At 41.8% G+C, this 23,065-nt stretch overlaps 4 protein-coding genes across 6 annotated transcripts; 3 read left to right on the top strand and 1 right to left on the bottom strand.

The window, feature by feature from the left end:
- The first annotated feature begins 73 nt into the window (after positions 1-73).
- On the top strand, positions 74-6,717 carry LOC124067871. Of its 2 annotated transcripts, XM_046405599.1 has the most exons (10): positions 74-454; positions 1,364-1,434; positions 1,534-1,647; positions 1,812-1,957; positions 3,524-4,324; positions 4,569-4,845; positions 5,284-5,410; positions 5,514-5,597; positions 5,717-5,799; positions 5,931-6,717. In XM_046405599.1, exons 4-10 carry the CDS (start codon positions 1,830-1,832, stop codon positions 6,006-6,008), a joined length of 1,578 nt encoding a protein of 525 aa, XP_046261555.1. In that variant the 5' UTR covers positions 74-454; positions 1,364-1,434; positions 1,534-1,647; positions 1,812-1,829; the 3' UTR covers positions 6,009-6,717. The 2 variants fall into 2 exon arrangements, with proteins under 2 accessions (XP_046261555.1, XP_046261554.1); XM_046405598.1 differs by lacking the exons at positions 1,364-1,434; positions 1,534-1,647.
- Positions 6,718-7,187: 470 nt separating this feature from the next.
- Positions 7,188-11,323, bottom strand: selenot2 (selenoprotein T, 2). The gene is made up of 6 exons (XM_046405604.1): positions 11,052-11,323; positions 10,202-10,312; positions 9,774-9,900; positions 9,178-9,265; positions 8,896-9,031; positions 7,188-7,656 (listed from the first exon to the last, which is right to left on the bottom strand). The coding sequence occupies exons 1-5, from the start codon at positions 11,264-11,266 to the stop codon at positions 8,910-8,912; spliced, it is 663 nt and encodes a 220-aa protein (XP_046261560.1). The 5' UTR covers positions 11,267-11,323; the 3' UTR covers positions 7,188-7,656; positions 8,896-8,909.
- Positions 11,324-11,605: 282 nt separating this feature from the next.
- Positions 11,606-17,528, top strand: LOC124067872 (cytochrome c oxidase assembly protein COX18, mitochondrial). 2 transcript variants are annotated; one of them, XM_046405601.1, is made up of 7 exons: positions 11,606-11,975; positions 12,317-12,821; positions 14,072-14,172; positions 14,819-14,973; positions 15,055-15,170; positions 15,256-15,384; positions 16,062-16,210. In XM_046405601.1, exons 2-6 carry the CDS (start codon positions 12,324-12,326, stop codon positions 15,373-15,375), a joined length of 990 nt encoding a protein of 329 aa, XP_046261557.1. In that variant the 5' UTR covers positions 11,606-11,975; positions 12,317-12,323; the 3' UTR covers positions 15,376-15,384; positions 16,062-16,210. The 2 variants fall into 2 exon arrangements, with proteins under 2 accessions (XP_046261557.1, XP_046261556.1); XM_046405600.1 differs by having other exon boundaries at positions 11,609-11,975; positions 15,256-15,363; positions 16,062-17,528.
- A 162-nt stretch (positions 17,529-17,690) lies between these two features.
- On the top strand, positions 17,691-22,255 carry igfbp7 (insulin-like growth factor binding protein 7). Its single transcript, XM_046405603.1, has 5 exons — positions 17,691-18,196; positions 19,426-19,535; positions 20,418-20,525; positions 21,481-21,604; positions 22,136-22,255. The coding sequence occupies exons 1-5, from the start codon at positions 17,767-17,769 to the stop codon at positions 22,156-22,158; spliced, it is 795 nt and encodes a 264-aa protein (XP_046261559.1). The 5' UTR covers positions 17,691-17,766; the 3' UTR covers positions 22,159-22,255.
- Positions 22,256-23,065: the final 810 nt, after the last annotated feature.

Below are 23,065 nucleotides of genomic sequence, written 5' to 3'. Positions count from 1 at the left end.
AACACTACAATCTCTTATTTAATGTTTTTTTTTCGTTTACACTAAATTACGTTTATTTGTCTGTAAATTTTCTATTTGTTAACACCTTTTACAAAGTGAGGCACTTCTATATTTTTTCAGAAATCTTAATGTCATTAATATAATGTTATATTATAATCTGTTATTCAAGTGATTTAATCTGTTCTTATCTGATCAGTCACGTTGAATTCATTCTAAATTACTGATCATCAGTTTTGATTGATGGCTGATTACTAGCTATTGATGAAGGACCAAATATTTTTCCTGACAGGTACACGGTGTACCTGCAGATTGCAAACAAAAAGAGACACTCATATGAAGCCCCACCCAGCTACAGTCTACCTGCACAAGTAAACTCAGAGTGTAAAGGAGGGAAACAGAAAGATTTGCAGCAGCGATGAATAAAATCAGGAAGTGGCTCAACAAACCAAAGAAGGTAAACACTTAAAAAAATATTCATTTATTTAAAAATATCATTGTGCTGGGTTTGTCTGTTTTTTTAGGTAGCAATAAATGGGATGATGGATAAAATTGTTTTATTACACTTTATTACACAAACAATCATCAATGATTAAGTAATGTAATTGTTCCTTTCATGAGCTGATTGTGATATTTCCTGTTACTGATCACCTAGCATGTGAGCAAGCTGAGAAATCGGAAATACATTTAGCTGATATAATGATATATATGTCTAATAATGGTAATATAATAAGAAGAATTTTACCGGTGCATTTAAATGTTGAAGCTAATTTAAACTACTTTAGTGTTCACGTTATTAGGAATACCTTTAGAATCTAATGTGGTCCAACACAACATCTGTACAAAATTTCTGATGTTCTTGTAAATTCACTGAGCAGCATGAATAACATCCACTGGGAGAAAACAATTTGTTAAGAAGAGAAAAGGCGAGGTTGCTGAGGTGATGTGGCAGCTGACACTGGGACACTAGGGGTTACACGTACTGACAGGGTGACTGGAGACAGGACTGATGGGCAAAGTGTGGGACTGTGGACATGAGCTGATGCAGATGTTGTAACAGCTGTTTGTTTCTGTCTTCTAAAGCCAACACATCTGTAGCAGTTGAGTGATGAAGGAGGTATTAGAGTGGTGTTCTGCAGCTGTCTGATAAATGTAGTAGCATGACAGTAGCATAGAGTAGCATCACATGGAAACACTCCAGTGAAATACAAGTACCTCAGAATGGTAGTTAGGTGCAGTAATAAAGACATGAACAGACTGTAAAGGCTTCATTATTCTGTTTACTGGGTAAACGTGGGGTAAATTACTGGTTTTGTAATACAGAGTATCTAAAGTTACAGTACAGATGCTTTGTGTGCCTCCTCAGCTCCTGTATCCCAGTGTCCTCAGGCAGTTTGTGTGACTGAGACTGTGAATAGAAATCTTAAACCTGACATGGTGAGAACTCAGTTTGTTCTGTACAGTTTTAAACTCAGTAAGACCCAGTCCACGTGAGACCACTAAATTACAATTCACTCACATGCCTCCACCTCACAGGACACAGTTTGTCCTCTCTGAATCAGATTCATTGCCGGGAAGGTTTTCACAAGAGAGAAACAGCTCCCCCTGTTGGGTCATAATTCCATTTAAAACAAGAGGAAGAAAAGGAAGGTATATTTATAATTAAAATTTATATTTAGAATATCATTTATAATTAATATTATTATAATTACAATTGTATTATAAGTGAAAGTGGAGATGGTATTACTGTTAAAAACAGTAGAAGTATCATCAGTTGTAGAAGTCAATCGTACCTTTCTGTCTCAATAAAACAGGATGTAGAAAACCAGCAGATGATTCGACCTTGGACCCCAGAGAAGAGAAATCGAGCCTGTCATGATGTTACCATCGTCATGGAGACCCATAACACCAGAGGATCTGATGCAGATATGATACTGACCACCAGACTGAGCATGCTCAGGTGAGACCCAGGTGGAAAGACAGAATTGGTGACGGAAACAACGCCGGTGCAGTCAAACACAAGATATAAGATAGATTTATTTGTCACACACACAATAATACATGGTACAATGTGCAGCAAAATTTTCTTTGTTCCTGCTACCAAAAAAATAGGTGAGTAAAACAGAATGAGTAAAATTAAATATTATAAAAGAGGAACCTTATAAAAATAGTAAAAATAAAAATGTGCAGTATTTACATATACAGTATTTACATCCAGTGCAGGTGGGAGTGGGATAGTCCAGATTAACGCTCACTGTTGAGCAGACGGATGGCCTGGGGGAAGAAGCTTTTCCTCGTCCTCTCAGTGTTGGTTCTCAGGCAGCGGAACCGACGGCCTGATGGCAACAGGGAGAGGAGTGAGTGTCCGGGGTGATGGGGCTGCCTGAGGATCTTCTCAGCTCTCGACCTGCATCGTTTGGTGTAAATGTCCTGCAGGTCGGGTAGAATTGTTCTGATTGTCCGCTCAGCTGAGCGGACTATCCTCCTAAGGGCCGAGAGGTCCTGCTTTGTGCAGCTGCCCATCCATGTGGTGATGCTCCCACTCTGAGGTGGAAGAGACGCTGCCTGGCCTTCTTAACAGTCCTGTTAATGTGCAGTGACCAGGACAGGTCCCGTGTGATGGTCACACCGAGGTATTTAAAACTGTTCACCCTCTCCACCTCAAACCCACCAATGCAGAGTGGACGGATGTCCTTCTGCTGCTTCTTCCTGTAGTCCACAATCAGCTCCTTAGTTCAGCAGGAGGTTATTCTCCTGGCACCAGCTCTCCAGGTGGGTGACCTCCTTCCTGTAGACCTTTTCTGTGTTGTGGGAGATTAACCCCACAATGGCTGTGTCGTCAGCAAACTTTATGATGATGTTGCTGTCTGATGTGGACACACAGTCATGTGTGTACAGGGAGTACAGCAGGGGACTCAGCACGCAGCCTTGAGGGAATCCAGTGTTGAGGGTGAGAGGGGATGAGCTATAGGGGCCCACGCATACCACCTGTTGTCTGCCAGTAAGGAAGCTGTGGATCCACCTGCACAGGGAGGAGTTCAGTCCAAGATCACACAGCTTGGTTACCAGCCTGGAGGGGACTATGGTACTGAACGCTGAGCTGTAGTCCACAAACAGCACTCTCACATAGTTCCCCATCCCAGTGTCCACGTGGGAAAGTGTCTTGTGCAGCAGGAAGGTTACGGCGTTGTTGGTGGATCTGTCCCTCTGTCGCCCTCTGAGTCTGAGAACATCTTTGACTTTCTCTCCCTGGTTATGTAAGGACTGAATGAGTTGTAGTCACTGCCATGGTACCCCACATTTACTCAGTACCCACAAGATACCCCTTAGAGGACATGGTAGACTTAGCTCACATGGGGACATGGTTATGTGAGAACAGACTCTCAGTCTGGTTTAGCAAGTGCAGTCTGACACATTTCACCTCTGCTTTCATAAACTAGCAAACTCCCAGAATCTTGTGAAAATAATTCTCTTTTCCCTCTCAGCTCCCTTTTCCATTCCATCTCAGTGTTTGTTTTCTCGTCAGGGAGCTCCTGCAGGGAGACACCTCACAGGAAAAGGAAGTCTCTGACGTCCAGCGGCAGCATCACTGTCCAGAACACCTCAGAACAACAACAAGGTCAACCTGGAGTCCTCAAACCTCTGTTCCACTTTCTGTCTGGAGGTCAGTGTTAAAGGAAGAACAGGTCACAGGTGACCAGATACAGAAGGAGGTGACAAACACAGCAGACACAGAAAGCTGTGCCATCATCAGCCTCGTTTCTGCAGGGGGCGGAGCTAGAGACACGCCAGCATCGTCTCCTGGACCTCCTGTCCGACCTTTCCTGAAGACCAGAGATGACTACTCACTCCCCACTTCTCCTCATCCAGGGGGGTGGAGGAGGCTCCCCTGCTCTCTGCCCTGCTCCCCTCTGTTGGGGGGCAGAAGCTGGAGGTCTGCTCCCACTTCCCCCTCCCCTCCATCACGTCTTTCTCGGCTGTGGGTGGAAGCAGCTCTGCAGAGAAGCAAAAACACCCGACAGAATGAACCCCACCCATCTCCTCCATGTTCCCCACAGGTGAGACAGGAGAAGGAAGAGGAGGGGATGAGGAGTAGTGGAGAGACAGAAGAGGAATGGACTGATGAAGGGAAGGAAGAAGATAAACTGGCGAACACTGTTGGGATCAGGCTGTCGGACACAATCATCTTCAGATCTAAGACCTCACCCAGTGTCTGTGGGAGGGAGGAGGATAAGGAGGATGAGGAGGAGGAGGAAGATTCAGATCTGTTGGGTTTGGACTCTGAAACTTTTAGATACTGCCTACTGATTCCCTGCATTTGTTCCAGGTATGAAAACTTGTTTTTAATGGCTAACTTTAAAATAATGTGAAGAAAAACTTCAGAGTTTCAGGTTCTTTAATATGAATACTGACCCTCATCTCCAATTTTTGACTTTAAGTTATACGGAAGTCTTCTTTTTACCATAAGCTAACATTTTTATGAAACTTGTCAACAGGCTGAACACAGCAGGTTGAAATCTTCAGAAACAGGTGATAAAAGTTGCTAAAAACGTTCATCCTCCTCCTGTCAGGTGTCCCAGTGCTCCTCCATATGAAGCTGAAGTTTTCTCAGCTGGAGACATTCAACCCCTTTCTTGGTCCAGCTCTGGATTTCAAAAACACAGCAAGGAATTGACTCAGCTGTCTCGTGGGACAGACATCCAGAGGACAGACCTCAAGAGAATGGACATCCAGAGATCAGAGGGGGGCAGTGAGCAGAGTTTACTCACAGACAGAGCTCCACAGCTGGCTGAAAGCTCTGTTCTCTATCCCAGTTTGAGTCTGTGGAGAGTCACAGCTGACAGTCAGGTGAGAGGACATGTCTTTGTCTCTTTGTCTGAAAACATCTCTGACTGTTTCTGTCCTTGAGCTTCAAATGTTTATTCTGAGTGTGTCCCATGTGAGCCGAACCGCCGCAGCTCAGCGTCTCAGAGTCTTAAGTTCAAAAAGTTCTCATTTTGTTTGGCGACTGATTGAGTAACACATACTGCAAAGGTATAACATATACTCAGATTTATATCTTTAGCATTTCTCTGTCTCACTTCAGTTATATTCACTATTTACCTCATTTTAACAGTTACACCTCAACTGACACCCAATCTCCTTTCAAGCCTCATGTCTTCACAGAATAATTTCCAACTAACATTTTTGACTGTTTACACTTCAACACATCAAGCTCAATTCATCAGCTGCAGTTTTTTCAGCTTTTCAAATTTTAAGTAGAGTTCTGAACTGGGTTTTCCTCAGACTGAACTGAGCAGGAAACAGGACGAGGAACTAAACTCCTTCAACTCCCAGCTTGTCCAGAAAATCGTCCAGTCTCATTTCCATGGCAGCAACACTGACTTGCAGCATCTCTGTGAGACGATCTCAGGTAACACACACAGGATCCTGTCTGTATTCCACCTGTCCACTACCCATCCTCACCCTGTCTCCATATGTCCTCATCCATCTTCATCTACGTCAATATGCACCAGGTGAGCTGCAGACTTTCTGTTCTGCGGATCTGAGCTTCATCCTGAAGAAGGTGTTGGACTCCACCACCTGCAGTAGGAGGACAGGTGAGTCTCACAGCCTCCAGCGATCTGTTCGAGAAGAGTCATACCCTCATTCACCTGGGCTGATCCAGACAGGGGATTTCAGTCCAGGTGTAATTTGTAATTCTTTGCGCTGTCTGCAGCTCATCCTGATGAATCCTGCAGCATCTGTTCAGACAAAATCAGCATGCAAATTATGAAACTTCTCTGCAGAAACTGTGACCAGGTAAATACTGCTCTGTGACCAGGTGAGCACTCACCTGTGAACAGATGTGACTTTTAAAAGTGTAATTTAAGATAAAAACTGAACTGTGTAGGACAAGAAAATACTGAACACCTTTTTTCCCTGTATTTCAGGTGTTCTGCGTTCGCTGTTTGTGTCACTTCGTCTCTTTACTTCAGATTCATCAGTTCAGTCAATGTGCTGCAGTCTGAGGCCCAGACGAGCTGCGGGTTACCTGTCTCATACAGGTGTTCACTTTTATCAGGTCATAAGTGACTGTACTATTAATTAAAAACTTCATGTTTTTAGTAATAAAATGTTTTAAAATTATTACTTTACGATCAGTAAAACCTGGTATGACTTTTTAAATCAGTAATGAACATTTAATGAAGATACAATTACATACACAAATATTCAGTTTGTCAAGTTTTCCAATTAAGAATTGGTTAATCAGTAGAAAGTAGTTGTAATGGTTTTTGTGGGTTAAGAGACTCTGAAACATATTACTGTTGAAATATATCATCGTAAAAACAATTAAAATAACAAATCAAAAAAAGGACTTAAGTATTTTTTCTCTCCACAGATCCTCCAAAGAGGAACTGTCGTTGAATCTTTGTGAGCGCTGTCTGTTGTGATTGTCCTCGTATATAATTAGAGGAAATTAAAATAATTATCTAATTATCTAACTTCTTTGCATCTGCATGCTGTTGGTTTGGGTGGGTGGTAGGCAGGTGGGGTTTGGAGGAATGAAGTTGGCGGTGTGGGGCTTGTTTTTCTGTTTTTATTTCTGCACACCGCTGTGGTTCTTCAGCTCAGGGGTTGGAGTGGGCTGCTGAGAGGACAGCAGGTGAAATGTTATGTTAGACTTTGCCCTGTTTGCTTTTAATTGTTCTGAACTTAAAATAAATAAATAAAACCTCTAAATTAAAACCCAAACTATCTGACTGGACTATATTAACTAACACATTGAATAACAAAGTGTCTCTTAAAAATAAACTCTCCATCATTGATTTTGAATCTTTTATTACAATGACATTTGTTTGGACATAATAAAGTTTTTATCAAAGCAACCATATAGTCCTGAAGAGTAAGAGTAAGTTCTTCTTCCAAATGTGATTTTAACTGTTGATTATTTACTTACTTCATGTTACTGATGAAAAGGTTCTTTAAGACGAAGAGAAACAGAAATATGTGAAACAGCAGAGATCAGCAGAAACCAGTAGTAGAAAATCAGGTATTTAGTTTAGAATCATATATTAATTAATCCAATTCAAGATTAAAAGGAGTGGCAAATTTCACAAACTGATTATTTCAATCTGTTCAGTTTAATCAGTTACTAAAATAAAAAAACAATAATTTCCTGTTTACACATTAAAAACCTCACATTGGTATCATGTTGATGAGTTTTATTCTCATTTCAGATATTTCACAGACTCAACGAGGACATTCATTTTTTTTTTAAAAAAATCACTTGTTACATAAACCAGATTTAATTAATCATACTTTATTTCTCACTTTCCTCTCTGGTGCTTCCTGTCCATATGAGGCTAATTAGCATGAAGAGAACAGTGGTACCATTGTTTTATTCTTTTCCTGTTGAATAAACTGAACCTCACACTAAATAAATAAAATCAAACTTAACCAACAAAAACCAGTAGATTCCAGTATAAGTCTGTGCGTACAGCTGACTCAACCCACACTGACTAGTGCATTATGGGTACTGTAGTGCTGAGCTGTGATCCAGCACAGAGGGAGCGCTCCTTTCGTGGCGGGGAACATCTGGCTGGACCTCACAGAGTCTGTTTTAAGGCCAAACCTTCATAAACGCCAGCATTTGAACGTCCCACTGAGCCCGGACACCTGAATGCAACACAAGGGAGGAAAGACAGGGAGACATGCTAATCAACGTTCAGGCACAAGCAGGAAAAAGGCATCACATCACTATCACCATTACACTGCAATGTAACATCTAGCAGCAGTTACTGGGAGTGTACCGAATCATTTTAGAACGTTAGAAGATTCTACTGAGGATTTCAAATGAACATGTTCATATTTTATGATGTCATCACCCTAAAAGAAGAATCAAACAAAATTCTTAGTTTGAATAAAGAGGTTCACTTGGGTAGTGTGTGTTCAAAGCAAACTGCTGCCAGTGATTTGTTCCTGGTATTTTATAGTCCAGACAAACACAGACTCCACAGCCCTTAATTGTGCATATTAATGAGGTATGCAGTAGGTTACAGTGATGAAAACACTGTTTTTATGGAGTGAGGACAGCTGAGCAAGAGGAAAACAGTCAGCAGCATTTAGATTGAAGCAGGTTTAGGTTAAAACATTTTTGTGTTGGTTAACGTCTGGAAAGATTGGAAATGTTAGAATCACAGGAGCCAGGAAAAATCCTACACAGCCACCATGTGAATCTAATTCTACAGACAGTGAAACACTGATATATATATACATATATATATATAGATAGATAGATAGAGAGAGAGAGACAGAGAGAGAGAGAGAGAGAGAGAGAGAGAGAGAGAGAGAGAGAGATTTTATTTGTCATTCAGACGATACACCACACAGTGCACATCAGAACAAGATTTCATTTCATTAGCTCAAGTACAGAACAACAGGGGAAATAAATGGATAAAAAACTATGTATAAATACAAAATACACTGCACATTAAAAAAATACAAAAATATATATATTTTTGAAATTTTATTCACTTTATTAATCCTAAGTTAGAAAATTACATCTCTGCATTTAACCCATCACTGATTGAAACACACAGACACGTGTGGACATGCAACATGCAGTGAAACACACAGGAGCAGTGGACTGCTATTTCAGGCACCTGGGGAGCAGATTGGAGGAGTTAAATGCTTTGCTCAAGGGCACATGGGGGGGGGGCAGGTTAGGGGGAATCGAATCGGCGACCCTCTGGACACAAGCCGCTTCTCCAACCTCTAGGACACGGCTGCATCATTAAATGTCTGATGCTATCAAGAGCCAATGCAACCGCAGCTGAGCAGAGCTCCACCATCTAAGATAAAATAACAGACATGCAACAAAAAACCCAGCACGTTTACCTGCGTGTGTGTGTTTACCTGTGTGCGTAGCTCTATGTGGAGGGGAAACTCATTGGATCCACCTGGTTCATCTTCAGGTGGTTGTCGAGGATCTGAAAGATCTCCTGGATGTTGGGGACATAACCTGACTGAAGCTTCGACCATAAGGGGACATCTGAGAAATAGAGACGGAGGACAAAACTGTTACCACAGGAAGCATCTTCTCCTCTCCTCTCCTCCTACTCTCCTTGTCTGTCTCATCCTGTCTCCATCCAATCACAGCACTCAGTGGTGTCATGTTTTGGACATATCAGATCTCACCATTCAGAGTAATCTCAAAGGCTCCTGTAGACAAGAAGTGAGTCTCCATCATGTTACAGAGGAAGAAGGCCATCAGACAGGAGAAGATCTGACAACACAAAAAGACCACCAATCAATCATCAGCGACAGAGTTACATCTCTTCCCATGATGACCACCTGAAGCATGTGTTGCCTTTGTGTAAAGAATATAAACAAGACATTTTATGATGATCATAACAATAAGCATCAGGTAGACGTCAACAATGAAGCAAGCAATACTGATTACAGATTCAGGACTATCATTCATACGAAGGGAAAACAGATTTGCAACTTCATGCGATGGTCACAATAACGTTACAGCTAATATTTGACAAGAATATGCAAGAAAACACACTATGTTTAAGTGAATTAAGACTATTTGATAATACAACAGCATGGTAATGTGTGTTAATTCTGGAAAAAAATGACATAACATCCACAAGTTTATTTTCCTAAATCTTGAGACATGCCCCCTGCTCGTTACTGTGCACAAATGGACTGTATGTATTCAGGAAATCTTCCTACAGGATGCATTTCACCTCTGCTGTCACAGCTTCACTCTGCCGGGGAACACTAACCTTGTTGTCCTGACTCCATGTCCAGGCCCTGGGAGTGTCGAGTCCAAGGAGGATGAAGGGATTCTGACCGCTGACAATGAGCAAGATGGCAAGGAGCTTCAGGTAGGAGATCAGGTTACCTGCAAACCTGAGGAGAGAAAAAAGCTGTTTCTACAGGAGTGCCAGTGTAACTGGTTTGACATCATAGCGTGGTGAACCATACCGATGCTACTAACGCACTAGTTTTCTTTCCCTGAGATGGTGAGGGAATGACCCGCCCTGCTCTGCCTCTGAATGACCAGTACTTGTTGCCTTTGTGGTTGGACTGGTATATGAGAGTGACGATTGGGTAATGGGTAAGATAATCAGAGACAGAGTAGGGGGAGTACCAACACTGCTGGTTCTTCTGAAGCCTGGTTCACCTCATGTTGCCTGAGGTCAGAGCTCACCTATTGAAGGGGGTTGGGGGATAGTTGTCTCCCTCAATGCGGATGTCCGGGTACAGCTGGCTGATGGCGCGAGAGTACTCCTGGAACACTTTACTGTAACCTCAGGAGATACTGAAAATACACACAGAGGACACACCTATCAGGTGAGGCCAGCAGATCAGGTAATATGCAATATGATTACTTTAATTCAGCCTTAATTTACAATCAGACTGCCTACTATTTCATCAGCACTGCATCACCATCACACTTCCAAACATAGCAGAGGAGCTTTATGATAACTGACTGATAAAATTATCATCAACAGCTGTAGAAATTCAAGATGGCATCAAAAAGCATTAAAAAAATGCTGAGCAGAGCATTAATAGTTTTACATAATATATAAAACTATGCATTTAAGAGAACCTTCAGACCTTCATGTTGGAAGGTAACTTTACAGAATATAATGGTTTGAGTTGTATTTATATAAGCTATGACAAGAAAGTTGTTTTCAAAGGCTGTTTATAAAGATAAGGTTGTACATGGATTAGCTCAGTATTTTTAAAGCTTTATGTTTTGAATCAGATTATGAAGTTGAAGTAGAAACCACTGTGTAACACCTGCGCAATGAGATTTAACCCTAAAGATGTTCAAAATGTACTACGAGCGGATTAGCACACATTAAATATATCAATCAGTCGCTTCTACATGAAAAACGTTTAAGCACTACATCTTAAACGACATCTAAACACATAAATGTTCTTAAGAGGGATTATTTTAAAATGCAAGCCGTTAGCTCGCTGTTAGCCTGTTAGCACAATGCCGGCAATCACAGGGAGAAGTTAGCAGGTATCCGCTGTGCTAACTAACTCACCAGTACTGGAACTTGAGCACGGGCCCGGTGTACAGGGAGGACTTGGCGGATTTTCCGGGGTCTTTGTCCGCAGGAGTATCCAGAGAGGGGCCAGGGGTGTCGGCCGACTGGTGTCCGAGCTGCGGGCTCGATCTGCCGAGATAAATGTCTCGGACCGTCAGCGCCGTAAAGAGAAGCAGAGCTGCCAGGAGGCCTGCCTGGCTGTACTCCGCCATGTCTGCTGTCTAACAGGGGTAAGGAAGCCAATCTGCCCGGAAGCACGATTATCCACTGCAGCACTTCTGGGTAGACGCTCTACAATAAAAGAGCAGAAGAAACATAGCGGTCTATGGTTCTGTCCAGTGGTGGAAAGTAGTCTAATTAAATATATTTGTTTAGTTTTAGTACTATCTTTCAATACTTGCTGAGCTACTTGATGAATTGATTACTACCTCATCACAATGTTCAACCTAAAGTTATTTTATTTGTGATAAGCCCAACACCTGTTGAGCAAGTAAACTGATGTTTCACGTCAGTTTTTTTTTTAATTCTTTTATTGTGAAGGTATGGTCTTCAGTTTTCTGGTTTGATTCCGGAGGGTCAGGTTTTCGTAAATCATGTATTTTTCTTTGAAACACCAGTGATATATACATATATTTACATTTCTAATCAAATAATTTATTTTTGTTGTTGTTTTTAATTGCATAAGGTTTTCTTCTCCTTCTCAACCGCCTCTCTTAGACGTCACAGTTACCCGACACGCGGCGGTAAACAGTGTGGCGTCATATCTATGAGACGCTCTGCTGTCACTGAATGGGGAGATGAAGGTGATAGAAAAAGCAGTGAAATCGGAGTTTTGACGATTTGTTTTTCTCCGGTCTGACACGCGGACCGTTTAGACAGAAGTGAACCTGGTACGGGCCACCTAACGCTGACGTCACACAGGTACGTTCCGATGTTATTTTCAACGGTCGAATTATCACGTGTCTAATTCAAGTGATGAGGGGGTGCAGTAATATCATTTTATTGGTTATTAATTGATCGTTGTTTATTGATTTTTGTACCGAAGCATTGTGTTTTTAACAGACTGCAAACAACACTTACTGTATTGATTAATCTGGTGAATCAATTTGTCTATAATAAATCATCTCCGATCATGTTGACCCTCAGTTTACGAGACTGTCTGTTTGTGCTGGTCAGTGTTAATTTGCTGTTCTCTGAACAGTTTCAAGATCATGAACCCATCTTAAGTCCACAGTCCTCTTTGTCTCTTCATTTGTCGAAAGGGTCACCATGTTGAGTGTGGGCGGGTCGTTGAGGTCTGGTGTCCTGCAGATTCCTGTCCGAGGAATCTGTTCTTCTGTATTCAACAGGAAGTCACTTCCATCTGCTCACACCTGTCTTGCACCTCGGTCTGTTGAACTCCCTGCAGTCTGCTGTCACATGTTACATGTCAGGATGCTGTCACATCTGGGGACACTGTCAGGTGTGAGGACGCTGTCCCATCTGGGGACACTGTCGAGTATTGGGACACCATCAGATCTTGGGATAATCTGGGGGGTCAGGAGGCTCTCAGGAGGAGGTGGCGGTGGTGGTGGTGATGCAGGAGCAGCCGGCTGGTATGGCAGCCTGTTGGACTCAGCTCCGGTTCACCTGTGTGAACACTACCTTGTGAACATGCAGCAGGTGAGCGGGCTGCCATGGTGGCTGAGCATTGTCATGTCAACACTCTTGGTCAGGACGGTCGTTACTCTGCCTCTCGCCGCCTACCAGTTGGTCATCATCACAAAGGTGAGTGACATGAGGGGGAGAAAAGAGTTAACTAGGAACTGCATTTTATTTAGTCTGATGATTTTGTATGATTTTTGATTTGATTTATTTTGATTTTTTTATATAGAACTAATCAAAATCAGTGACTACAGAGTGTTTCATAAAGGACAAAATAATACACAAAAAACCTGCATATTACACACATCAGCTAATCTTTGTAGTTTTTATACATGGATTGTCCTTCATGCCTGATCCCAGTCTGTCAGATGACGTTGACCAATCAGGGGCCAAGAAGCTCCTGCGGGATGTAAAGTCTTCTTCCTGTGTGCCAAAGAGCTCCAAAAACTATTAAAAGCACATCAGTGAGTCACACTGTGTGCCGTGTCCATTAATTCCTGATTAAGGAGACCCTGACCTTGACAAATACCAGAAACAGTAATTCCCAAATATGGTTCCTGTGCAGTAGAAACATGGTTCACTATTCCACTAAATAGGATGGAAAGAAGATACAACAGCAGGAGATATTTCTAGTTTGCTCAGCTCACAGAACCCTTTGGCTCAGCCATGAGCCAGAAAGCTGCTATGACATGACTCAGTCCCACACACACCGTCCTGCTGCCCTGAATACTCACTAGGGCACCAACTGTGGATTAATCTTTGTTAATCTTTGTTTCCTCCTGTCTGTTCACGAAGAACTAGAAAAAATATTATATTTGTGTATTTGCGTCTGCAGTACAGACTAACATGCAGCTGGCTCGAGTCCAGACACGAAGGATTTAATGAATACGAGATAAACACAGAAGAACATCAGACATGAATCACATGTAAAGAATCTGAGTCTTTATGTGTGAGTATAAACTGAGATCAGAGTCTCTGCTCTTCAGTTGGTCTCAGGTCTGTAAATCTGATCTCAGATCAGATCAGACTGTAAGCAGTTTGTCCTCAGAGACCTGAAATATGTCAGGAATCCACACATCAGTGTTTTCTCCTCTCCTGCTTCTCCTCCTCCTCTCTTCACCTCTCCTCCTGTTTGTCCTTCTCCTGGAGAACATGTAAACAGATCTGATGAAGATGTATATAATCTAACAGCAAAACATTTAAACAGTTTATAGGTTATGGCACAGAGTGTCTCCTTCCCTCCTCTCCTTTTCTTCCGTTCCCACTCCTCCTCCAGTTTACATGACACTTGTGTCTGTCCACATATGAAGCTACAGTTTACAGTGGCCTCTTCTTCAACCTGGTAACCATAGTAACCCCCATTAAATGTACAGGTGGAGGCACTGCAGGCGGAGATCTCAGAGCTGGCAAAGAGGCTTCGATATGAAGTTTCAGTCCGGGCGAGAGAAAGAGGCTGGACAGAGAAACAGAGCCGGTAAGAAGCAAACACAAACAAATACCACGCAGCTGTGTTTTTATCTAAGAGGAAACTTCTATTCAGAGACCTAACAAACCTTAAAACCTTAGCTCAGTCAGAGAAAGAAGCAGTAAGAGGCCAAACTGCAGGATGAGCTGCAGTCACTTCTGAACTGTTTTTTTTTTCAATAATAAAACATGTACGTAGCTATGGACCTGACTCAAGGCTGAGATAATACAGCAGCAACACAAGATAAGATTGTTTTGAAAATAAAAGTCCAGTATGCTGAGCACAGAGAGTAACAGAGTAGATATGTAGAAGAGTCGAGACCTTGTCTGACTGCTGTATCTGTCGAGGCTGAATACCAAGCAGACAAACAACTCAGATGGCCTGATGCTTTGTGAATGTCTTGGTCGGCTCAGTGTCTGCTAACACGATGAGGCCCTCTGGGTGGGTCCTTTATCACGTTGTTTAAAGAAGGTCCCTGTGTCCTTAATGGCATCTTAGTGAAACTTCCAGGTTTGTAAAATACAATTGAAACACAGGAGCCTCATATCAAAGACTCCCAGGTTCTAAAAGAGTTCAGGTTACAGGGCGTCATGTGAAAAAAAGAACAACAGGAACAGTAACATCATACTGCTCTGTTCTGTTTGCTTCTGTTCAGGTTCCAATTTCAAAAGAATCTGCGTCGGATTATTTCTGAACTTTACATCAGAGACAACTGTCACCCCTTTAAAGCCAGTGTGCTGGTCTGGGTTCAGCTGCCCCTGTGGATCAGCTTGTCTCTGGCCCTCCGAAACATGAGTCTGGACATGTCCGGTAAGCTCACACTGACTGTGGGTCAAGCTGACTCTGGATGAGTCCTGGACCAGGTCTAATAGGAAATTGTGTCTTCTGCAGCGCAGCAGTCTGATCTGGCAGCAGGTGGTGCTCTGTGGTTCCCTGACCTCACCGTACCCGACTCCACCTGGATCCTACCTGTGTGTCTTGGCCTCACCAACCTGATCATCGTAGAGGTCGGTGTGTTCAGCAGGTGTGTGTGATCACCTAACTTAATGATGTCATCCAACCAAGCATTCTTGCTCTCTTCTTCTTCCTCAGGTGTTTTCTCTTCAGAGACTCAACCCTTCTCGTTTCCAGAGGTTTTTGACGAACTCCATAAGGGTCTTCTCAGTGCTGATGGTTCCCATCGCTGCTACAGTCCCCTCTGTGAGTTCCTAACATTTTATGGTATGAAGTAAATCAGAGCAGCTGATTTAATTAATGCCTTACTGTGGACTTTAGAGATATTCCTGAATGAGTGACATTTCTTAAGTATTTGGGTCTTGTTGTAACAAATATTCTACTTGAAGCAGGAAGAAGCTACTGTTGGTCCGTGAGTTAGAAACAAAAAAAAAAACATTTGGTCTTTGCAAACAGAAGATGTTCAATGCCAGAACTTAATGCCATGCGTACACAGCATCAGGGTGACAGCAGGTCCAGGTGCAGACTGAAGGGATGCAGAGTTTTCGTATTTCTGCAGGTTTCGTGTTCAGATCTGTTGAGCTGATGAACCATTTGAGTTTGTCTTTGAACGTGTAGACTCAAGTTCTGTCAAACGTCTGCACATTCCTGTCAGCGTCACGTGTTCATCAGATTGGACAGCGGACATGTTTATCTGTCTGAGATCGGCACCTGCAGCTGAACACAACGTGTCTCTGCTGCAGGACATGTTAGATATAACATGCTTAACACTGATTTGTTTTTTAGCTTTATTGACCTCAATAGCCACACACTGCATCCTTTTGATTTGATTTGATGTTTGAAATAAAGTGAAGTTGCCATCTGCTAATCTTTAAACAGTTCAATGATCAGAAAACCTCCAGCAGAACTAATTCTCTAACGCCAGTTTGTCTCCTCCCTCTCAGTCTATGACTCTGTACTGGTTTACCTCCAGTCTGGTGGGATTCAGCCACAACCTCCTCCTCCGTTCTCCTACGATCCACAAAATCCTCAAACTCAGAAGTCAGCGATCAGACTCTCCGTACAGAGACCTGCTGTCTGCATTCATCACTAAATACTGCAAGTAAATACACGGAGTACTGCAAGTGTAAATCAAATACTTCCCTGATGTTTTTCTGTCACAACGGCTGCTATGGTCTGCAGGTTTCTCTGAACAGATTCAAACAGATAAGGTCTGACTTATCAACATGTTCATAAACTCCCTCTGTTATTAATGTGAGTTCATTAAAGAATCTGTCATTTATAATCAGGAGAAATGTTTGCAGACACGTTTTGTATTGATCCAGCGACTGATTGATTCATCCGTCTGTTGTAAAAACGAGGCATCTGCTGTATCCTAACTGAACATTAAACTGTTAAAGTGTGATGATATTTAGTTCTGTGTATGAGCAGTTTCATTCAAAGCGAGCTAAACATAGTTGGAACAATAACAGGAAGAATAAATGTGACCCCTGACTCTGGAATATTTCCTGTTTCTGAGTTTCCCACGGACCAGCTGACGTTCAGCCGCAAACTGGAAGATGTTTTAACAACACGTCTGAAATGTCTGATGGCTGATGTTGCAAAGCAGAGCAGAGCAGTACTGGTCTGTACTGGTCTTAATGGTTTTATATGTTGTTTATATGAACAAACAGGATTGGTTTGTGTAGTTAGATACAGCTGATAATCAGTCATTGATCTTTGTTAATGTTTTTCTCTGTAGATCAGTGGCTGGTGTTTAAATTGTGTCAGTGAAAACTCAGGTCAGACTGAACTGTATGGAAGCTCGTTGCTGTCATGAGAGTAAAAAAAAAAAAAAAATCTAGAAATGAAGAAAGTTTAAATTCTAAAACTTTGAAAAATACAACTTTTAACCATTTGGCACTTTGTAATCTTCGAAGCAGGAGTCTCATTTTTCCAGCTGGTCACAACATTACTTAAACACATCTGTTTGAAGTTTGACATTTTCGAATCCGGAGCGGGTCATCCTCCAAGCAGAAGCTGTGCCTGCATGTTGAAGTGTTTTTTGGAAAGATACCGAACCCCAAATTTCTCCTGATAGCTGAACATAGATATGGAGCTGTGTCTGTCCTGATGGGCAGGTCAGCTCCATGCATGACTCCCTCTGCCATCAGACTGTCAACATGTGTGAGAATGCATGAAAGTGCAAAAGTGTTGTAAAGCACTTTGAGTTGTTGGTAGACTAAACAAGTGATACATTTAAGTCACTTTACCATAGTTGATTTGTTCTCTACATGCTAATTTTGTTGTGTTAAAAGTGTAAAAATCTGTTTTCTTCTTAACTGAATGCTCTTTTCTTTTATACAAAATTATTTTCTACTGAAATAATTAAAATCCCTAACGAAACTTCGGGGACTCACTTTGCCCTTTCATTATCCTGTCGTTTTTATTCCGAATTCTCATTATTTTTCTCATTATTATTATTGTTATTATTACTAGACTGTTATTCAGCCAGTGTAGTTCTCTGCACACTGAGAGCTGGTCTGGGACAATCAGAGGCGGAGTCCGGAAAATTAAACGTCTCCCAGTCTGCAGTTCAGAGGTTAGTGTGAGTAGACCGTGACACAGTCCAGACCAGAGTTCACATCACAGATCCCAGATCAGACCATCATGAAGTTTGTCACAGTTTTTCTGTCTCTGGTTCCGGTTCTGTCGCTCCTGTCGGTCCTTGTCTCGGGGGCTCCGGGATGCGGAGTGTGTGACCAGGCTTCATGCGCTCCGCTCCCTGCGGAGGGGTGTCCCGCCGGCTCCCTGCTGGACTCCTGCGGCTGCTGCTCGGTGTGCGCCGCCGCAGAGGGCGAGCTGTGCGGCGGCCGCCGCGCGGCGGCGCGTCGCTGCGGCTCCGGATTGGAGTGCGTCAAAAGCGACGAGGACAAGAAGAGCAAACTGGGAATCTGCGTCTGTAAGAGCAACTACGAAGTCTGCGGAACCGATGGAGTGACGTACAAGAGCGGCTGTGCCCTGAAGAGCGCTGGCCTGGCAGCCGAGAAAGAGGGCAAAGAACCCATCAGCGTCCAGAACAAGGGCCGCTGCGCCACAGGTGAGAGTCCTGCGGCACTAATAATAATGATGATGATAATAATAATAATAATAATCATGTCTGCTCAGTGATCTGAACTGAAATCGCTTCGTCTTTGAAAACACAGATTCCTGATTCTGTCTTTTAATGAAGCTACAGTAACGGTTTCCCTTGCTAACAGGCTTTGTGTTAAGCTGGGCTTATAGACTTTGCTGTAAAAATACTTAATATTAATTAATATAATTAATTTAATATCTCTGTCTGTGTCTCAAACATTTTTATGACTGAAATCACAACTGAGTTGAAGAACATCATTAACAGAATCTGAATTACATATATGTATATACGTATAGGCTATATAATCTCTCTCCATGTATTAACATGGACAAAATAATTTCTTGTTGTTTTTGCACAATAAAGAATATAATTACCACAATAAAATCCTTAAAATGGTACCTGCTCTGTCTCCCTCCTTAAAAATTCCTGAATACATGAATATGGAAATATTTGTCATGTCACAAGTTTAACTACTGGACATAAGATGTCTCCTGCTTCTCTGGAAAGTCCATTTTCAGTGTTTGTGCCCTGCAGGCTTCACACGTCATACTTGTGTATGCTGAATATAACGACTGGCTTAGAAACTGTTTGCAATGTCACAAATGATGCCTACAGGCTCAAAAAAAAAAATATATAAAAATATACAAATGTGATGACAAACATGAAAACCGTACACACCACAAATACAAATACAGAAGCTAATTCAGGCTCACATCAGAAACATCACGGCTCTTTGCCTTAGATCATTTGTAAATGTGTTCTTTTATGGTTGAAGTGATGTAGAACATGTTGCTGCCCAGCTCTCTGACAGTAACAGGCAGTGAGTGATGATAATCCACCCTCATCCCTCTGAAAACACTGAATTCCTTTCTACATGAAAACCCACGCTGATCACGCTCAGAGCAAACTGAATTCCTCTGAGGTCACTGAGGATTTACTGTCTTTGTTGGATTCCTGCGACCTGTTTCATCCTGTTAAAGGCTCGTGTGGAAACTTCTCTGCAACCAAACCTTGTGTTAATTATGTTTAATTTAACTTTGGCTCTAGCTGACCTGTCTGTCTGCCTGTCTCTCTAACAGTCTCTCTGTTGAAGGGTGGTGTTGAAACTTCTCTGAAACCAAACTTCATGTGAATTATCTTTGATTTTACAGACTGTCACTGAACTGTCTGTCTCTCTGCCTGTCTGTCTGCAGCTCCGATCATTGTCACCCCTCCAGGTGAGGTCTACAATGTTAGCGGCTCTCAGGTGTACCTGAGCTGTGAGGCGGTGGGTGTACCCACACCTGTCCTCACCTGGAAGAAGGTGAGTTTCTTTTTAAAACATATAAATCAGGGTGGGTTTAAAAAGTGAAAAGAGAGATGAAATGTCACACACTCTATGTTATCATGTTTGCAAGCTTCACCTCAAATATTATAAAAATATCATCCTCAGAACTTACATTCAGGATATGAAATATAAAGATGGCATTTCTCTGAGCTGCAGCGTCGCGGCTCTCCCTCCGTCTTCCTGTTTCTGCTGATTTCCTGTTTCCTGCTACTGTTTGAAGGAACACCAAGAGTCTGCTGGACTGAAATATGAAACAGGGAATGACTCTGTAAAAAAAAAAAAACAACAACACCTGTTTGTTCATATTAAACTACAGAAACACAAGCCTCGAGGTGATTTTAGATTTAATCTGACTGAGGAAGAGTTAAGAAACATCACTTTATTTGTCATGTTTCAGTAGACGCAACAGATGACAGATTACAGGTTTTCCACACTTTGTCTGCATTTTCAGCACCTGGGGCTGTGATGTTAGTTATCAGTTAAATGTACATATTCCCAGAACTTCAGTAACATGCACATGTGACCATATTGTTATGACTCATTATTCTCTAAATAAAATATACAAATGTGATGAATACTAGAGAGGGTTTAAAGGAGACCAACTTGTTACCTGCAGCCTCAGGTGTTCAGCTGCCTGTCACCAGGTTCAGACTCTGTTTGCGTACTCATCGTCAGATTGACTGCAGAACAAGCTGCAGCCTGCCTATGAAGCAGACACAAAGTAAAAGTTGTTCCTTATCACTTTCTTCATTCATAGACTGTGACTGTGCAGAGATAACTGCTTCATAAACATAAACCAACAGACAGATCAGACCCATTGCTGATCATCTGATATCCTCTGCATCTGTCTTCCTTAAGGTCCTCAATGGGAAGAGGAGGATGGAGCTTCTTCCTGGAGACAGAGACAACCTGGCGATTCAGACAAGAGGAGGACCAGAGAAACATGAAGTGACCGGCTGGGTGCTGGTCAGTTTCATACATTCACACATACAGTATATACATACTCACACACTAACATACTACAGGGGTAAAGCCTCTGTGGAGCCTCCTTGAAGGGCATCGTCCTGCTTACAGCATGGTCACTTCCCAAAGAAGAAAATAAGACCATTAATTTAGATTTTCATGCATTTAGCAATCAAAATTTTAAGTTTCTCACATACTATAAATCTGGTTCCTTGTTAACGCCTGAGGGTTTGACTAATATCTGGAACATCTCGAGGTTCTAATGCAATGGAGACATTGAGACAGTACAAAGGACAAACTTTAGATATGACTAGGCACCAGGAGATATTTTCAGTCTGCTCAGCTGATTTAGCTAACATGCATAGTCAATAACTGTGATATAAGACGATCTCATAAGTTTTGAGAGGCAGTGTGCGCCGCTGCAGCTTGTATGTTACTGTCGCCACCATGTGGTGAGGACGGGGCACTGCAGGGCTAGACTCAGCATTGACATTCACAGTGGTTTTCCTTTGTTGCTAATGTTGAGGTGTCTGCAGCCAGCACTTTCATTTAGAGCAGTTTGACTGGAACTACTGAGTAGGTGTTCAGTATTGGTAGTTAGTGGATGCTTTTTCACCATCAGTTTGCTGCCAGGTAGAGACTTTTTGTCCTTGGGGGGGTCAGAGGCTACTGTACCTGGGAATACCTGTGGCATCATGACCAGGTGCTCAACAGTTACAGCAAGAGTTCAACAAAAAGAACACAAATTTACTGAATCCAATCATCACAGAGACACAGAGGAGACATGTTCTACTGAAATGATGACTCTAGACTGACTTCTCCAACGGACACTCAATGACCTTTAAAAAAAATCTCCAGAAACATCAAACACTGATGACAGAAATTTTTAGTGGCAGGAAGTGATTCAGCTGTCTATAGGTTGGACCAATCAGAGCCACTGACAGTGTTTTCATTTCAGATCTCCCCTCTGACCAAAGAAGAAGAAGGATCGTACGAGTGTCACGCCACCAACTCCAAAGGGGAAGCCTCAGCGATCGGAGCAATTCACCTGGTCGAGTCCCTCGATGACATCGTCAAGAAAGGTAATAGCGGCACTGATGTCATCATCACCAAACAGTAGAGAGAAGAGACAAAGAAAATTGCTTTCCAGACACAACAAATAAATGACGACTACACACACAAACAAAATCACTAAATGTAACATTGTGTTTTTACTGCTTTTGTTTGCTCATGACCATAAATCTGATGTCTGATCAGGAGTGTGACATTAAGTCTAACTGAAGGTGTTCCTAGCAGAGCAGAGACAAACCTGATTGTATCCAATCTTTGAATTGTTTTGCAGCAGGTGAGAAACGGTGAGTTCTTTTTTTAATTTGAACACAACCAAACGGAAAGAATTCCGTTCACTTCGCTGCATCCAAGTTGAGTCTCAACATGTTTGAAACACGCAGACGTGTTTCCATGGTGAGCTGTGCGAGTCACAGGAAACTAAAACTCTTTAAGCGAGTGTCAGCCAGGTGATTTACAGGTTAGACTCCGCCCCCCTTCTGTCCTCTATGACCTTGACACATAAAAACCTTTAACTCCTTGTCTGACTGATGATTTCCTTTCAGTGACAAAGGAAGACGAGCTGTGATCAGCTGATCAGGGATCAGAGGAGATGATCATCAGAGGAAACAGCTGAAGATGATTTTTTTAAATCTGATTTTGCTTTTTATGCAGTTCTGAATTTTTAAAAAAACATTCAGTTTGAACTGAAATCTAAATTTTGTTGACTGATTTTCCTGTTTATTATTGTTGACATGTCGGTTCAAAGCAAACATTTTAATGATGTAAAAAAATGTTTTCTTTATATTCAGAACTAAACATTTTACTTAAACTTTTTCATATTTTAACTTTTTTATCATCTATTATCTTTTCTCCTGTTAGCAGCAGAGAAGCAGTGAGACTTTTAGTTTTGAAAGACTTTTCTTTCATTAACATCATGAATTTGTTATTTGTCATGTAAAACAGTTTAAGGAAGCGCACTACAAAAGCATGAAAGCAGTGTAATAGTGTATTAGGTTATTATCTGTAGAGATGTTTGAGATGAGTTTATTAAAAATGTTCCCTTCAGGACAAGTGGGAGAGAAATAAAACTTTATTGCTTATTGAATATTAAACTTTACGGTTTGTTTAACTCTTTTCTCTAAGATTTTTTTGATTGTGGGATACTTTTTTTAATTCATTTATCACTGAAACTTTTGGTGTTGAATTGTTTCTTCATATAAATTTAAGTGTTTTTTTTTAAATGGAACTTAATTTCAGCTGAGCAGTTGCTGACATTTAGCATTCTCCATTTATTCTAAATTGAGGTCTTTAAAAAACATCAGGGGGTTTATGGTTTGATTTTATTGGTTCAGACTCTCCCACGACCCCCACCTTGACCTCTGCTCCTCCATAGTGTGAGGTTACAGCTTGCTCAAAGGTTTCACTTGTTTCAGTGTTCAGATTTGATTTCTCACATTCACCATGACAACCTGAAATAACCGCGTTTTATTGGT

The sequence above is a fragment of the Scatophagus argus genome, chromosome 12 (assembly GCF_020382885.2).
Source record: "Scatophagus argus isolate fScaArg1 chromosome 12, fScaArg1.pri, whole genome shotgun sequence".
Classification (NCBI taxonomy): Eukaryota; Metazoa; Chordata; class Actinopteri; family Scatophagidae; genus Scatophagus; species Scatophagus argus.
Note: the sequence above shows the minus strand (reverse complement) of the source record. Positions and strands in the feature narration are given on the sequence as shown.

Excerpts from the sequence above, each read along its gene's own strand:
- LOC124067871 (XM_046405598.1), top strand. The coding sequence starts at position 416 with ATGAATAAAATCAGGAAGTGGCTCAACAAACCAAAGAAG. Across the intron at positions 455-1,811 it reads GGCTCAACAAACCAAAGAAG|GATGTAGAAAACCAGCAGAT; the intron begins GTAAACACTTAA and ends TCAATAAAACAG. Across the intron at positions 4,325-4,568 it reads ATTCCCTGCATTTGTTCCAG|GTGTCCCAGTGCTCCTCCAT; the intron begins GTATGAAAACTT and ends TCCTCCTGTCAG.
- LOC124067872 (XM_046405600.1), top strand. The coding sequence starts at position 12,324 with ATGTTGAGTGTGGGCGGGTCGTTGAGGTCTGGTGTCCTGCAGATTCCT. Across the intron at positions 14,173-14,818 it reads TGGACAGAGAAACAGAGCCG|GTTCCAATTTCAAAAGAATC; the intron begins GTAAGAAGCAAA and ends GCTTCTGTTCAG. Across the intron at positions 15,364-16,061 it reads TCGCTGCTACAGTCCCCTCT|TCTATGACTCTGTACTGGTT; the intron begins GTGAGTTCCTAA and ends CCTCCCTCTCAG.
- igfbp7 (XM_046405603.1), top strand. The coding sequence starts at position 17,767 with ATGAAGTTTGTCACAGTTTTTCTGTCTCTGGTTCCGGTTCTGTCGCTC. Across the intron at positions 20,526-21,480 it reads AAGTGACCGGCTGGGTGCTG|ATCTCCCCTCTGACCAAAGA; the intron begins GTCAGTTTCATA and ends TTTTCATTTCAG. Across the intron at positions 21,605-22,135 it reads CGATGACATCGTCAAGAAAG|TGACAAAGGAAGACGAGCTG; the intron begins GTAATAGCGGCA and ends ATTTCCTTTCAG.